Here is a 16095-nt window from a genome sequence, read left to right on the forward strand (position 1 = left end):
ACAGGTGGATAACAGGAGGAGTCAGTGAGCACACACCTGTGTAGATGAATCACAGGTCTATCTTTAGGTGTATGTTGTCTTTACCTACCTGTAAATGGGATTACTTCATTATGCTCCCTCAGTTTAGGCACCTGTCTAAAGTCAGAGGTTCAAATAGTGCCGACAAACAGGAAAATGTACCAGAGGGAGCAAAACTTAGGCTGTTTCCATTATATTATTGGCTGCATTCAAGCTCTAAATGTAAACACACATATAAGAAGTGACCAGGGGACTATGGCAGCACACTGAGTTTGATTACTGATGCAGCTCATAAACTGCCACAGAACATGCATCCTGCAGTTACCTGACTGATCCTGAAAATAATAAATATTAATAACAAGAGATTGCATGTGTAGACATGTAGTGAGTCTGCCATAAGCCTGTAAATAACGGGAGTGAAAACGAAGCGAAGCAGCCCAGGGTCCAACAACGTTTAATTTGCTGAAAGACAACGTGAGATGTCCAGATGTTTGATACTGTCGCGCCATGAAGTTTCGTTTTCATTAGTTTCGTTTTCCACAGGCCACACCCTCCAGCGACTCGAAACATGCTAAACAACAGTTTCGCAAGATCTCTGATACTTGACGAGGTATGATCGCTCTCATTTGCTTATTCTTTTTCTAGTGCTTTAGATTTGCTTAGATTGCGCTTCATTGCCAGAACAGACTCTGTGTCTTTTCTCCAAATGACTCGAACCTGCTGGGGTTTTTTTTGAGGTGTTTCTTTTGTTTTCTGCACGCATGCTATCAAAACAAGTCAGTTTCTCCATACTGTAGCTGTTCGTTCAGGCTCATGCTGGGACATTTGTGTAACTAGAAGAAGAATTATGTCCTCAGTTTTCTAGTTCGTACAGCTTTTAACTTGCCACTTGCCACTTTTCAAGAAAATAGTGTGCAGTCCTACTAGTATTCTACTGTTTTACCTTGGACAGTGATGCAAGAAGTTTTCAGAGCTTCAGTACTTAGTTTTGGCGTTTGTTAAGGCTATCCTGAGGAAGGCTAGGGTGCATTTCTAATTGATAATCAGTTGCATGCACAGGCTGCAAAAAATACCTTTAGAAAATACTGTTTTTGAAAGAAATTGTACTTATTGTTGGTTTGGACATCAGGGCTCAGTGTCCTGCTGCTGTTCTACTAGTGTGCACGTTGACATTTAATGCAAGGTTTTTGCAGCCTAAAGGTGTTATTTTATTCACATTTTTATCAAAAGTGCAAGTATGTTAATGATCCACCTCACAGCTCCAGCCTTCAGACTGGAGTAAATATGTTTAACTCCCTGCCTAATCGAACACCACCCTTAGTCCACTCAGACTTTGTCGTTTATTAGCTGTAATGCAAAAGATGTTTTTCCACATAAAACATGAGCAGGATCTTAATGCCCGTGGCTAGAGTCAACATTTTTTATACATGCAGCTTGAAATTGGAACAAATTGAACAAATATTATAACTACAATAATAATGTCAAAATTGTTCTGTTCTTTGCCATATTGTACAGATTTTGATGTGTAAATTAAGTGTCTTGATGTCTTTATTTTAGATGGGTGCAATATTCAACATACTCGAGCAGTTCAGACTGGAATCTTACTACAACCAGTTTTTCCAGTTGGGTGTAAAGGATGAAAGAGATTTCATGGATGGCATAACCGATGAAGATCTAAACGCCATTGGTGAGATGAACTTCAACTTAAAACCAAAGACTGTACAAAGTTTACTGTTTTTAGCCTGAATGTGTAATTTACTTGGTTTCATACAAGGCCAAAAGCCCTGGGTGACCAGGAAAATAGAAAGCACGTACATGATGATCCAATCCAATACAGCACTAATGTAATAGATACCATTGTAAAATGTTTTGCTTTTACTGTAATGTAAATCAATAATTCAGCTGATCAACACACAAGCCATTCTGAGTTAAATGTCCTCTGTGTTATAAAATATTAATTTCTCAAATAGCACTTTTGCGCCTGCGTTTTTCCAGGTTTAAGTCATGTGGAGAAGAATCGTTTTGCAGCTATGAAAAACTTCATTCTGAGACTCAGAGCTCCAGAGCGCCAAGTTCAAACTGTGACGCCTGTTCAGAAATCACTGGAGCCGTTCTGTCTGCAGTACACATACCCTAAATGTCCTCAACCGAAACTCATTAAAGGTAAGAGGAACGCATCTTGACTGACTTGCTGATCGTACTTTCTTTGTAAATAAGATGTGACGATTGTGTTGCAGTGATCAGTGTGTAAGCAGACATGCTCGTACAGCTGAACAGCCTAACAGAGTTCTTCTGAACGCACAGATATAGATCCAGCGCAGAACACAGTCGAGGACCTGATGTTAAGGATCGGACATCTTGAAAGTGTTGGCAATTCCAAAGGAGTCTGTCTCTACACAATCGATGGGATGCCCCTGACAGATGATCCCTTCTTCAACACATGTGAGCAGACCTGGACGTACTAGATGTTAAATTTCATGTCGCAAAGATTACTTTTCTTTTTGTTTGCGGCTGCTGATCAGCAACTTTATCCCTCAGCATCTAACGTGATCTCATTAGATGCTGCTCTTCCACTGTCTCGAAGGCGCCCAACCATAAGCAGTCAGTTTTTTGCCAAGAGAAAATCAAACATGTTTAAAAACTGTTGTAGTGTTTGGGGGCAGAAGTTGGTGGAGACCTGGTGGAAAGAAGCGTGACTCCCAGTGAACAATAACGTTGCTCCGTAACTGCTGCATGTGTAAATACGAAACTGTTCTGACAAACTGTTGTCTCCTCTTACAGGGTCTTTGAAAGACAGACATATTCAGAGTGGAGATGTGATTTATGCCATCTTCACACCGAAGGAAAACCTGAAACAGGCTCCTCAGGGACCAAAGCGAGAGGTTGGTGAAACCTGCGGAGACAACATGGTTCGATGCCACATCATGCTCAAGGTGCGTCTTAACTGTACTGGTCATGATACAACTAATGATGATATTGGTAACCGATAGATGGATATTATTGTATTTTAAGCTGAATATGTTTGATTTATTGCCCTGCTTTACAAAATGTCCTTTAAAAGATTTGTCAATCCATTACTGCGTTAACAAGACATCTAACTGTCACCAGTGATGTCTGGTCTGCTCTGATCACAGCAGAACGGAAAAACACCAAATCTCTGGGAAGAACCTTGGTTGGCAATATGTTTCAAGCGTAGTGTTCTTCCAAAGGCAGGAAGTGCTCATATGTTTACATATTTTAATATTGTGGATTATTGAGATGATGCACTCTTTTCTCATGTTGGAAGTTCTCATAAATACTTTAGCTTTTTATAATCAGGGAGCTTCCACTTGTCCTTGTTAAATGTAACAATCAGAACTTTTTAGAAGCGAAACCACTTAATGAACATTTCCAATCAACAAAAATCTAATTTTTGAATTGAAGAAATACATTTAAAGGTCGTCTTTCAGCGACTGCAGACAGGGATCCAAGATGGCAGTGTTTATTGTTCATGAACCTCTTTGGGGATTGCCTTGTTTTGCGGTGATTATTTGAAATGAATCCGTTCCTAAAAATAGTTTTAATTTACTTATTACATACAGGGAGACTTTGAGGTGATGGTGAATTTGGCAAGTGACACCATAACCAGTCTGAGACTGAAGCTGGCAAACGAAAGTGGGATCCCAGCACACGTCCTTTATTACAAGTAATTCACAATAATCGTACCTAGCACTGATATTTTGCCTTGTTGATGCAGATTTCTTTTCTCACGCAGTTCTTCTGTTCTCTCCTGTGCTCATTATATTTGCAGAGATCAACACTGTGGTGGTGACAACCTGCAAAGCTGTGGAATCTCTGAAGGGTCAACAGTTTCCTTCTCTCTGTCCACGTTTTCTGATGAGACTCCGCACAATGACACGTTCTTCATTAATGATGTTGCACCTTCAGTCCAGCAAACCCAGAAAGGAATCAGTGTGTTCTTGTCTTCACTTTATGTTCTTGTGAGTTTTATTTCATTGGACGTCATCAGTACTGCGCTCTATTTTATGGCACTCTGTGTTCCATTATATAACATTACGACTGCACACACACATAGATGGGAAGCAGTGAATATTTAATATTTACTAACATTTTGACTTTTTAAGTGTACACAATATCTAGATTATTAGTACTTTATCTGGCTGTCAGACCGCCTTTCCATTGGCACTACATCCCTATGCATAAGCACAACTGCACTGTATTATGTCACAGATCATACATTTTACATTATTTCTTTCTTCTAGGAACATCTTTACACAACAGAGCAGCTGAAGAAATTGATTTCCTACATACGAAAACTGACTGGATGTCACCCTCTCGCTCAAAGTTTGCATCAGTTACTCTGCAGGAATGAAATATTAACCAGGAATCAGAAGGTAAACAACACGAGCTGCCTTTAATACCTTTTGCAGGGTACTGTTTGACGTAGGTGTTCGCATGTGCTGCATTGCATTTTGATGATATTATAATCAAGCTCTGCAGAAGGTAGAGTCAGTCTAATCTTCCAAGCAAGATAGTACAAAAGTAACTGAATCCAGTTCACATGTCACCTTCAGTAATAACACCAACCTGTGTGAGCTCACAATCCTTTCACAGCAAACTCAGCCACTTAGGCACCATTAGGTTTTGTCTTTTCAGTGTTATGTAAGTGCCTTCATGTAATTATGTCTCAGTTTTTTCTTTGTGTGAGAGATTTTTTCAGCATCTGCTCTCAAACATAAAATTTACAAAGTGCAGTTTTGCATCGGCATCATCTTAAAAAACACAAGTGGTTCTCATCAAACCATCAGTATCCTGTGACAAACTGAAGCTGCATTATCTAATAATTCTGATAATATTTTGAACTTTCTCCAAATGCCATTTTCACCGCTTTTAGCACTACAAGCTAAATTCAGGCCATCTTGGTTGCATTGGTCACAGCAGCAGATCTGCATTGTTCCTGGAAGATGTTTTCCTATAATTTGGGTGACCTGAACCTTTACACAGGCATGTATACTTGGACCCATTTCTTCAGAGGTGCTTGTTTTTATTGTAGATTGCAGTTGTTGAAGGCTTGTACATACTCTTCAGAGAGCTTTTGCCTCAACGTGGAACACAGCGCGGGGAGAAGCTCATTGAGGACCTGGACGTCTTTGAGAATTCACTGTCCTGCTGGGCCCACCTAGCATCAGAGGCAAAGGTATGACGATACTGAGGGTTGACTGGCTTACTTCGAGCTAATAGGTGATACATGACTTGAATGTTTTTATGAATGCATTGAGGTAAATTCAGTGGTTGACCACTTCAGTAATGACCTCTTCCACTTTGCCTTATTTTGACAGAAACAGACATCAGACCATGAGAGCTATGCACCCATTACTCTCACGTCTGAAGATGGCGGCCGTTTCTGTGAACCGGTCCGAGTACCTGGAGTACCTGGTGCCTTTGAACGAGCATACGTTCTCCAGAAAATCAAAGGTTAAACTAAAACATGGGCGTTAGATGTAACTTTTCTACCTGATATCTAACACATTTTTACATTTGAAGAGACACGTCGTAGTAGTAGAAAGAGGACAGTGGGGATAGCTGCCCCGTCGTTAATGATCTGCTCCCCTTTTTTCACTTTTATTTGTAACAACTTGTTGATGAGACTAGTGTCTAACTGCTGTAATTTAGCTAAAAATGTTCTATGCAGCAAGATATGGAGTCCAGTAAAAGAAGCAGCTGCAGTGAGCGACTTAGATTAGGAGTCATACTCACACTCACTGCATCAAACCAAGTGAAAGTTGTTGTACAGTCTTGTAGGGTTGTATGAAATCACCCCTATTGTCTGCATCAAACATTCAGATTATAGTTGCATGGGCCCCCCCAACTGTATGGAAATTCTGCACTAGTATTTATACATGCCATCAGCTTCACATCTATCCTTTCGTTTAGATGGAGAGAAAATTCCAAATTGCACCGAGGAGGTTTTGCGACAGACATCATTAAAGCGAGCCGACGACATTGAGAAAATCCTGCTGAGTCTGCCTCCATCCATCCGAACGTATCCTCTGTGGATTCATCATGACAAGACGACTGGTCAGAAGTGTGTATGATCAAAGTTTTACTGTTCCTAAATTGAATGAGATGCTGTTTTCTGTTTTTGCTCTATTTTATTCCTTGTAGTGTCTGTGCAGATGAGCCAGAATATTTAATATACACCAGTGTAAGTGGTGCCGTGCATGTACCCTCACACAAAAAGATGAGACGCAGCAGGAGCATAGCGATGATAAAAAGCTAAATTAAAGTTTAGTGATTCTACTGAATTTGCTAATTCTGTCGCCTATTGATAAAGTCTCACTTCCCAAAAGATGAAACCTTGTGAACTGCTGATTTGACTTGCTCTATGGCGCCATCCTGTGTGCAGCCATCTCTCTCTGACAGGTAGCAGAATGGTGAATGTGTTACCTGTTCCATCCAACAAAGGTTTTGATTTGGACTTAAACCTTGTTTTTTTTACTAACCTGTACAATGAAATGACAGCTTTCAGATAAACCTGGAGAAGACCTTTGGAAGTATGGTGGAAGAATTAAAATCTCCCTCCAATCAATACCTCAACGTGACCCCACCTCTACATTTGAAGGAGCTCGGACAGTGCGAGTCACGCCTTGTCCTGCTCAGTGAAGGTATTGCATGGATTCACAATCTGGATGGGTCATTTCTCACACGTGTGTTTCTAATGGAATTGGCACATTAAGGGTTAACACACTGACGTCGCACAGTGCACATTATGCTGCATCGCTGCTTGTATGCATACAGGTGTTTTCAGTCATGTGGCTGATAAAAGCTGTGACTTGCAACAGAACTAACAGAATGAGGCCCTGAAATCCCAAAAGGGTATTATTTTTGATCTTGTTGCACAAGATTAAAAAACATTTCATTTCATCGGAACTTTAAAATTTAACCCGTGTTGCTCCTGTCCCATCTTGTTTGAAATGTGTTGATGGCATCAAATACAGAGTTCACATTCATATATTTACAAAAACATTCAAACATTAAACATATTGTCTTTGTACTGTTTTCAGTTGAAAAAGGATGAGCAAGTCATCGCATTCTGTTTTATTTATGTTTTTACACAGCATCCAAAGTTTTTTGGGATTCACGGTTGTACTTTAAATACTTTCAGTACATTTTGCTGATAATAATTATGTGCTTTTACTGGAGTAGAATTTTGAATGTAATGTAAATTGTTTTGTTTTTTTGTCAGATAACCTTGGCGTGTGTTTGCACAAAGAAAAAGGATCTCCTGATATGATCAAAGTACATGATTGTTTGGATGGCAAAGAAAAATCTGTGGATGTGAATCTGCTGGCAGCCAGGTAAGGACTTACAGTACCCTCCGCCTCATGTTTCCTAGCAGGTAATGCAGTCTGCAGGTGCATTTTTTTTGCCTTTCAATTCCTGTCTTCTGATGCCTGAGATCACTGTGCACCAACATTCCGGCACCCACACCCAACTCGTTCAATCATATCTTTGTTAAATAATCCAACACATTTTTAAACTCATGCATGCTATTCTGAAATGTTTAATCCTGCTTCTTTTTACAGAAGCAGTTTTCAAGGTAAACCTAAAAAAAAAAATGAAAGGACTGCATGAGCTCTATAGAAACAGCCAACGTGGAGGCAATCAAGACACAAAGGTTTATCAGTTGCAGCATGTGTATTTTGGTGAATAACAGCTTTGCATCAGACGAGCAGAGTGCTAACATTTTACCTGCTGTTCCTCCTAAATCTCTCACAATGTGGTGCTTTAGCATCTGTCCTCCAGCCTTTTGTGTTTATGCTGTTCCTTATATTGAACTGAAAATGTAAATTCTTCACTTTTTAATGTATTTTTTACATTTTAAATGAAGAGAAACGTGTCTTGTTTTTACTAAAGTCGAAACCAAAGTCCTCCAGTAAAGTTTTTATTAGCGCCTGTGTGGACCTCTTTTATCATTTCTGTGTTCACGTACATGTACTTTCCTGTTTTTTGTTGTTGTTTCTACCGTTTTTATTTTGAGTGCTAGTCAACCCCTGCTGTTTGATACAGCAGATAAGTGGCAGACGCAGCAGCAGTGAACTGTGTGAATATTGTATGTGTGTGCATTCGATGTTGCAGCTGATGTGTTTTCTTTTATGCACATTTTTGCTGATGTTACATTTTTGACTTTTAACACAGGACTGGAGACCATAGAGATGACCGAACACTTGTCACAACCAGGAGTCCAAAAGAAGCAATACTGGTAACACGGGATCATTTCTTCTGAAGAATATGGGATGTAAAGAAGTTTCTACTAAATCAGCAGTAGCGCAAATTCACAGTCTGATTATTCCTGACTTGAATTTTCATCAGGTGCTCATAGATACGAGCTCCTCCATGGAAGAGGAGTGCTATGGGAGCGCGGACATAAAGAAAATTAATGTGGTGAAAGAGCTCTTCGACAACTTTGCAACAAGGAGCATGGCTTACGATTTCCACCATGTCATTGGCCTCGTGAAGTTCGACTCCATGGTGAAAACCCTCCACACGTTTACTGAAAATCTGGAAAAGTTCAAGGTAAAATCACACCTGTCAGATCTGTCCTGCCTTTTATTTTTAGTAAAATGTGCATCTGGGTGTATCGCAGTAATATAACGTTATTTTTTTGCATTTGTAGGAACACATTCGTAACCTGGAGGCGAGTGGATGCACTCTGTTGTACGACGCCCTGCGACGTGGAGCGTCCGAGCTTGAAAAGGTGAAGACGAGGTTTCCAGACTGTCGACTTCGCATCATGTGTCTCACCGATGGAGATGATTCTGGGTAAACTTCTTTCTCTGTTTAAATTAGTTATGGTTCCTTGTTTGTACTCGACCTGTTGGTATGTTGAACGTCTCACTGTGAGTAACAATGACTTCAAATGATTTTAAGTGACCTGACGTCATAATCTGAACTCTTCCCATAGATCTTCCATAGAGCCAGTTGCTGTAACAGCCAGACTGCTAAAAGCTGACATCATCGTGGACTCAATCCTTCTTGGAAATGTGGAGAACAGCATGCTGCATGGAATCAGCAATGCAACAGGTGTAGCGTCTTTGAAAGATGGCTTCCCTGTGATATATTTATTCAATCATGCGTGCAATATTTTTATGCATGCAATAAAATGCCATCAAACATTCTGCAAATGCTCTGTGATGATATTTGATGAAATTTAAGAGATCTCATCTCATCCAACTCATCTTGAAGATTTCAATCCTGGGTAATTTGGTGACACCTGTTTTTTTCTGGGGGTCACAGCGAATGTGGTTTTATACTCAGGTCATATATTTCTGTACCTGTCCATCTGTCCAGTACCTGTTCGTGTATTTGACACCAGATGGTTTGACACAACTGCTTTGATCGTGCTTTATTCAGACTCTTGTTAATCTCTCCCCCACTCATCCATCTTGATTCCAGGTGGTTGCTGTTTCAAACCGCAGACACCTAAAGAGGGTCTGAAGCTCTTTGAGATTGAGACCGTTCTGTCTTTGGAGGAGAGGACACTCAAGGAAAAACTTGACCCGTCGTCCATCACTGAGGTCAGTTGTTGCATATCATTGTCCACCATTCTGTTGGACGTGAAAATGTGAAATGAAACACGCCAACTTCCCACCGTGCCGTGATGTGCTTGTTCATTTGCTGCCGTCATTTTATAGCATATTTTGTCCAGCATCTTCGCTACTCACGGGTACGACGAATTTCCAGAGACGTCCCTGCCAAGCCAGATAAACAGCAAAGTGACCGTGACAGAAAGGTGAGTGAGAGGTGGTGTAGAAGCAAAGTGCAAAGTACAGCTGAGGATGATGGGAAAGTCATTTAGAAACAGCCTCTTTGGTCAAACGAGAGGTGGTTAGCCTCTTAGCCCCAAGACTCACACAGTAATAATTCGATTGCGTGAAGTGTTTGCGTGTCATTTATTTCCATTAATGATATTTCTGAATAGTACTCTGAAGAAGAAGATGCCGAGGTTAAGACAGGGGGCGTTTCTGGAGAAGGACAAACGTATCCTGGAGGAGCTGAGGAGCCTGCATTGTGACCCTCATCCCTTCATCAGAGTCTTCCCATCAGAGCCAGACTTCAGTGAGTGACATGTTCTCATATTTTGGTCTAATGCGTGCTCGTATTGTTTTTCTGTCTGCAAGCATTAAGGCTAACACAGCACTCGCTTAAGCATGTAGCCATATGAAGACTCATGCTACATTTCTTTTCATATCAATAACTTCTTGTATCAAGTGGACGACTGGACTTTTCAGCCTGTGTGTTAGCAATAGCATGTGCCACATTCCTGTGCTCCGGACTCTTTTCCTGTTCATCAGATAGTGGATGATTAAAATTCTTGAGCCTGAATAAAGCACACCTGATTTTGTCAGCAAGATGTGGATGTGCACCACATTTCAGTGCCCTCATCGCTGCCTTCAAGCCTCGGCACAACTTGGAGCCACTTTCCAGAGAAAGGCCTTTTCTTCGGCTCGGGCTCAGTGTGACATTTCTTTTCTTTCATGCACCCCTATGGTGGAACGGGAGATTTGCATCGTGGATGTGCAGCTGACTAATCTGCAGCAACAGGTTTCTAATTTTTTCTCCTCTTTACAGCGTTCTGGAGGATTCTCATGGAAGGTCCTCCCAACACACCATATGAGAAAGGAGTGTTTGAGCTGTACTGCCAGTTTGGGCCCGACTACCCAGTGAAGCCTCCACTCGTCCGCTTTGTCACACGAGTATCCTGCCAAAATACAAACAACTGAAAACCTATGTAGAGACACACACGTTGCATTCATGAAAGTATGCATTACTAACAATGCTATGTTAGCATGTACATGTCGTTGCTCTTAACATGGTGACAGGTGTACCACTGCAACGTGAACAGTGTGGGACGCATCTGCCACAACATATTTGACCGCAACTACAACGCCCACATCACCATGAGGGAGATCTTAGAGGCTGTGTATGGACTGCTTATCATCCCTGAGCCTGATGATCCGCTGGACAGGTGACACACACACACACACACATCGCAATTTTGCAGAATTTTACTGCTTTTCTAATGCTAAGGTTTGCGAATGTGTTGCGAGAATCACATAAACGCGCTGAAAAATATCACCTATTTGACTTGGCGTGTGAATGTTTGTCTTTTGAAGCATTTTGGCAGAGGAATTCCTGACGAGCCGTGAGACGTATGAACGAGAAGCCGAGAGACAGACGGAGGAAACAGCAGGAAGCTCACTGGATGACATGGAGAAAGTAAATGAGCTGTGATATATGCAAATAAGTGGTGGATATCACCTTGTTTACAGTACGTGTTTGGTGCTTTACATTAACATGATGTTTATTTTCTACGTTGTTTGATTTAAAGAAATTGGTGGACCCTGTGCCACAGTTTACACCCCAACACCTGATCTGTCCACTCACCAAGAAGATGTTTATTGATCCTGTGAAAACAGTATACGGCACCGTGTATGAGCGCAAGGCCATTGAAGAACACCTGAAGCTGTGAGTGCATTTACTGCTGGATAAATTACTGAAACTCTGTTGTTTGCTTTATTGTCACTGCTTGGTCCCAGGGCTGCTGTAGAAATAAAGACAGACACGTTAATCTCTGATCACAGTTTCCTGTTGCTAATGCATCAAGGGAGTCTGAAACCCTTAATCGCCCCCAGAAAAGTGAAACATCGGCTGCATCGCCATGTATTTTCCCAATTGACCTTATGCTCTTTCACAGGCACCAGTATGAGCCGCTGGCCGGCCCGGGACACGAGCTAGACATGACCGACATCACAGCAGACCATGACATGAAGAGAATGGTGATGGATCAGCGTTCTCGTCAAATTAAATCAAGTGAATTCGAGCAACTTTAGAGTTAAAGCAAGTTAAATACACCACATTCATTGTTGGGTAAATGCTGTTCATACTGGGAACAAAACTTTCCTTTCAGTCTGTCATAACATGCCTTTCAAAGTCTGCGTTTGTTGTTCTTCTTCGAGTTTCTGAAGGTATTATATATGTTCGACCTGCGTGATGATCATAATGAAGTCTATGTTTTTATTTACTGAATGAACAAGTGAAGTTTGCTCTTCGCTCTTTTCTCCTTGACATCACCTCTGCTTTAAAAGAACAGTGATGGTCTTCTTTGTTTGACGTCTTTAAGTCATCCGTGTTAAAGATGATGTATATTCATACAATCAGTGGGATTTTTATGCAGGCGTCCTTCAGCCTGATCTTTCTAAGTGAAGGGAGCAACTCAAATCTGTGAAGACTTTTAAAGACAAATATTTTCTCAATAACATGATTCACAGCAGATTTGTTGTCAAATTTCATTTTTTTTAATCTTCTAATGCTGCAAAGTAATTAAAATTGCACGTACAATATACAACTTTAATTTGCATGATGCATTTTGTAAGGTTTGCAAATGGAAATCGTCTGGATGGATAGATTTATGTAATGCTAATAAAGGTTATTACAAATCGGGTGTCTCCTGGCTGGTAATCAGTGCTGTCAAGGATAAAACATAATGAAGGTAAAAGCTTCGAGTTTGACATTTATTTAATGATTCTTTTCCAAATAGTACTTAGTGTAGAAAAATGTCCCCTGTGACAGTTCTATACAGTATCATTAGATTACCTCTGATGCAGTCACGTGTTAGCAGCCAATTGCTGTTGTAGTTAAACCTCAAAATTGTTGCAAGTTGTTAAAAGGAAAGCAGCAGCTCGTAATTTGTAAAGTGTCTAAAACTAAAACAGATAAATATTGTGCAATATTGTATATATGTAATGTAAATATTGTGTGTTAAGTATTACTAGATTACCTCTGAGTACATCTATGCCATATGACCAATCATCGCCGCCCATTCTGTCCTACGTCACTTCCAGATTTCCTGTGCACGCGCCGGAGAGGGATCCATGTGATCCACTCACACCAAATAAAGGAGGAAGTAAATCACTCTTGTCCTTGTCCTCAAATGAAGTTTACATAAGTTTAGGGGGGGGATTAATGCATTGTAGGCCAGCACAAAAAATTAAAGAGCAATTTTACAACATTAAAAGCGGATTCCTTAATAAATAAAAAAAAAAATAAATCACATCACTTCATGTCCGTGTGCTGAGTGAATGTCGAAAACGTCTTCGTCAGTGGTGGTTTTATTTTGAAGGCTGTAGCCGGAAGTGATTTAAACGTGTATTTAAACTTCTTGCTTGACTGGCGCTGACTCGAGTGTATGGACAGAGTGAAGTCCGCTCGGTGAATTTCGGTGGAAACAGGAGGAACCAAACAACAGGTGAGTGTCAGAGGAGTTTAAATTGTCAATATCTGTATTTTATCTGTTTGTTGATGTTCGCCGTAAAGTTAGTCTGTGAACTGTGGTCACTAACTTACCTCAACAGGTAACGTGAGTTAGTTTTACCTCAGACCCACCAGCGGTAATGGTCACGTTAGCTTAAATTTCAAATCACAAAATGTTAAGACGGTATTTTCAACTTTTGTGAATTGCATTTTTGACAAAAAATACTCTCAGGACTGTAGCGCTAACTAGACTAAACGAGCTCATTAGTTGTTTATTAGCTCTGCGGTCATGGCACTGATTTCCATATCAGTCGTTTTAACCTCTCGATTTTATGTGACAGTGTTAGCTCTTATGTCCGTTAGCCTACCGTTAGCCTTGGTAAAGACAGCGGTAAAAAGTGCTAATCTTTTCATTTACTCTGAGCTAGCTTGCGAAGTTGGGACATACAGTTTTTGCATCCTGCTTTTCCTGCCGAACCTGTTCTCACCTGCTCATCAATCAGTTCACAGGTGTCCTGAACCTTGTTTTGAAACAGTCGCATTGAATCACATTCGGTGTGTTTGCAGTGTGAAATGATGGAGAGTCGTCTCCAGAATGGGCCTCGTGAACGCACCCTGGATCAAACCCATTAACGTTAAAACACACGACAACATGCTGCAGGTGTTGGTGGTTAATGTCGACACTTTCTTCTCACTTTTGCCACTAACGACATGAAAAACCCATGAGAGAAATGTTGCCTTTACAACATTTGGCCTCTGCAAACATCAGCCACTGTGGTCTTCTCAGCACTGAAGTGATTTTCAAGCAGATACAGAGCCTCTGATTGTTATTTGTTCCTCTGAGCCAGTCAGAATATTCTTTGCTATAACATAAAAATGCAATATGAGGATGAATTTAAGAGCTACTGTTTTCTCCGGCACAAATTCTGTAATTTGAGCCTAATTTGGGTGAATTAATTTATCTTACTCATAAGAGGCACAGAATTGCCTGTTAGCTGTAGAAATCTTTAATTAAAGCTGCAAGTAAAGCAACACACCATAAAGTAATAAAAGTTAAAGCATGGAATAATGCAAATTGGGCAGAAGTAATTAGTTTGTCCCTTTTTTTTAATGAAAAGTAGCAATACAATGAGAACAAGCAGAAAAATAATGAAGTCATTTTCACTCCTTTCCTTGTTTTGGGTTTTTTTCTGCATTTGTTAAATAACTTTTTGTTCCACCATTATATCTACTTCGCCTTGCCTTCTTTAGTTACATCTACACATCACAGTAACCCCACCGCCTTCTCTCCTTGTGTACTGTTTGTCCATACCCTAGAGAGATGTGGTGGGTGCTGTGGGTGCTCGCAGCCTTGCTGGCTCTCTTCTGCAGTCTGGATGTGTGGTACTTCCTGCGGGCAGCTGTCACGATTCTCCGGGCCTGGTTCCAGCCTCCAGTCTGGGATATCACAGCAGAGCAGACCCTTACAGGCCGGGTCACTCCCCACGACATCGACATGTGTCACATGAACAATGCTCGTTACCTCCGGGAGTGTGACTTTGCCCGCTTCTCTCTCTACATGCGTAACGGTGTGTTCAAGGCGCTGCGGGCACTCGGAGCTTCGATGGTAGTGGGCGCCACCACCATCCGTTACCGCAGGGCTCTGTGTATCGGTGAGGGGTACGAGCTGCGGAGTCGCATCGTCTCTTGGGATGACAAAGCCTTTTTCCTGGAGCAGAGATTTGTGTCAACGAAAGACGGCTTGGTGTGTGCTGTCATGTATTGCAAGCAGACTATCATACGCTGTAGCCCAGACAAGATCATGCTGCACCTGTGTAAGCGGAAGGTAAGGAACGGATGTTTCAACACGTGCGGATTTTACTCTGGAAGTTAATAAAAAAGGCCTTTTGATGATGGATGGACATTGAGTTTATGGTTTGCTCCTTGTAGGTGGAGTGCCCTGAGTTTCCAGAGGACCTTCAGCACTGGGTCAACTTCATCTCCGCCAGCAGCCAGGCCCTCAGGGCTGAGAGTGGACTCGACGAGAAGAACAAATAAGGCAAAATAATTGCATGGGCAACTATTAAGACTTTTTTTTTTTTTTACGCCATCTAATTTACCAGCTCAGGATTAAAACGCCCTGTGAGAGAGACATCTGTCGTCAAAGACTTGAAGACACTTGTGCCTACACTTCTGAAAACAAGCTTCTGAAGACCCCATTACTTACATATGTTAACACTGGAAGAACTAAGACACTACATTGTTTGGCCAGGCTGAAAACAGACTACTTATTCCGCAGTGGGAAAGTAATATGAAACTACACAATGTATCATCTTGTATTATGGCAGCAATAAAACAAATATATTTTCAAGTACTGTTTACACACTTTTATGCCCTCACTATGTCCCTCACTACTACCTGCTCTAAATGTAAAGTGTCCTGAGACAACGTTGGTTGTGATTTGGTGCTATATAAAGAAAATGTAATTGGTGTTCAACTGACACCAACTGCTGGGGGCAGAGTGAGGCAACTTCTAGCTGAGCACTTAATTATTTTAAGTTACGGTACTCATACAGAACTTTTACATATTAATGTAGCAGAAACTAGAATTGATGACATTAAAATAGTCTTTTATATTTGAATGGTTTGCTTGAATTCAGCTTCATGTATATTATATTTTGCCATTGTGGGAACCGAAAAGGTGCTAGATAGATTTGGAGCACATCAAACAAAACACAGACTCAGCCTGTACTTTGTAGGGGCTACAACTTCATTACATTCTTT

General features: G+C 41.0%; 2 protein-coding genes across 2 annotated transcripts; both read left to right on the forward strand.

Annotated features, from left to right (window-relative positions):
- Positions 1-503: 503 nt before the first annotated feature.
- Positions 504-12523, forward strand: LOC121614939. Its single transcript, XM_041949042.1, has 25 exons — positions 504-628; positions 1576-1705; positions 2014-2181; positions 2323-2460; positions 2800-2951; positions 3600-3703; positions 3809-3998; positions 4281-4412; positions 5072-5215; positions 5358-5493; positions 5953-6103; positions 6541-6683; positions 7265-7376; positions 8218-8281; positions 8392-8595; positions 8696-8841; positions 8984-9102; positions 9475-9596; positions 9714-9811; positions 10001-10137; positions 10651-10775; positions 10902-11047; positions 11196-11298; positions 11411-11547; positions 11777-12523. The coding sequence occupies exons 1-25, from the start codon at positions 587-589 to the stop codon at positions 11910-11912; spliced, it is 3279 nt and encodes a 1092-aa protein (XP_041804976.1). The 5' UTR covers positions 504-586; the 3' UTR covers positions 11913-12523.
- A 707-nt stretch (positions 12524-13230) lies between these two features.
- On the forward strand, positions 13231-15953 carry LOC121614448 (protein THEM6-like). The gene is made up of 3 exons (XM_041948314.1): positions 13231-13327; positions 14650-15157; positions 15262-15953. Exons 2-3 carry the CDS (start codon positions 14654-14656, stop codon positions 15367-15369), a joined length of 612 nt encoding a protein of 203 aa, XP_041804248.1. The 5' UTR covers positions 13231-13327; positions 14650-14653; the 3' UTR covers positions 15370-15953.
- The last annotated feature ends 142 nt before the right edge of the window (positions 15954-16095 follow it).

This window comes from Chelmon rostratus, chromosome 12, assembly GCF_017976325.1.
Source record: "Chelmon rostratus isolate fCheRos1 chromosome 12, fCheRos1.pri, whole genome shotgun sequence".
NCBI lineage: Eukaryota > Metazoa > Chordata > Actinopteri > Chaetodontiformes > Chaetodontidae > Chelmon > Chelmon rostratus.

Coding starts and splice junctions, on each gene's coding strand:
- LOC121614939 (XM_041949042.1), top strand. CDS start 587: ATGCTAAACAACAGTTTCGCAAGATCTCTGATACTTGACGAG. Junction 8,282..8,391: donor GTCCAAAAGAAGCAATACTG/GTAACACGGGAT, acceptor AATTTTCATCAG/GTGCTCATAGATACGAGCTC. Junction 9,597..9,713: donor ACCCGTCGTCCATCACTGAG/GTCAGTTGTTGC, acceptor GTCATTTTATAG/CATATTTTGTCCAGCATCTT.
- LOC121614448 (XM_041948314.1), top strand. CDS start 14,654: ATGTGGTGGGTGCTGTGGGTGCTCGCAGCCTTGCTGGCTCTCTTCTGC. Junction 15,158..15,261: donor TGCACCTGTGTAAGCGGAAG/GTAAGGAACGGA, acceptor TGCTCCTTGTAG/GTGGAGTGCCCTGAGTTTCC.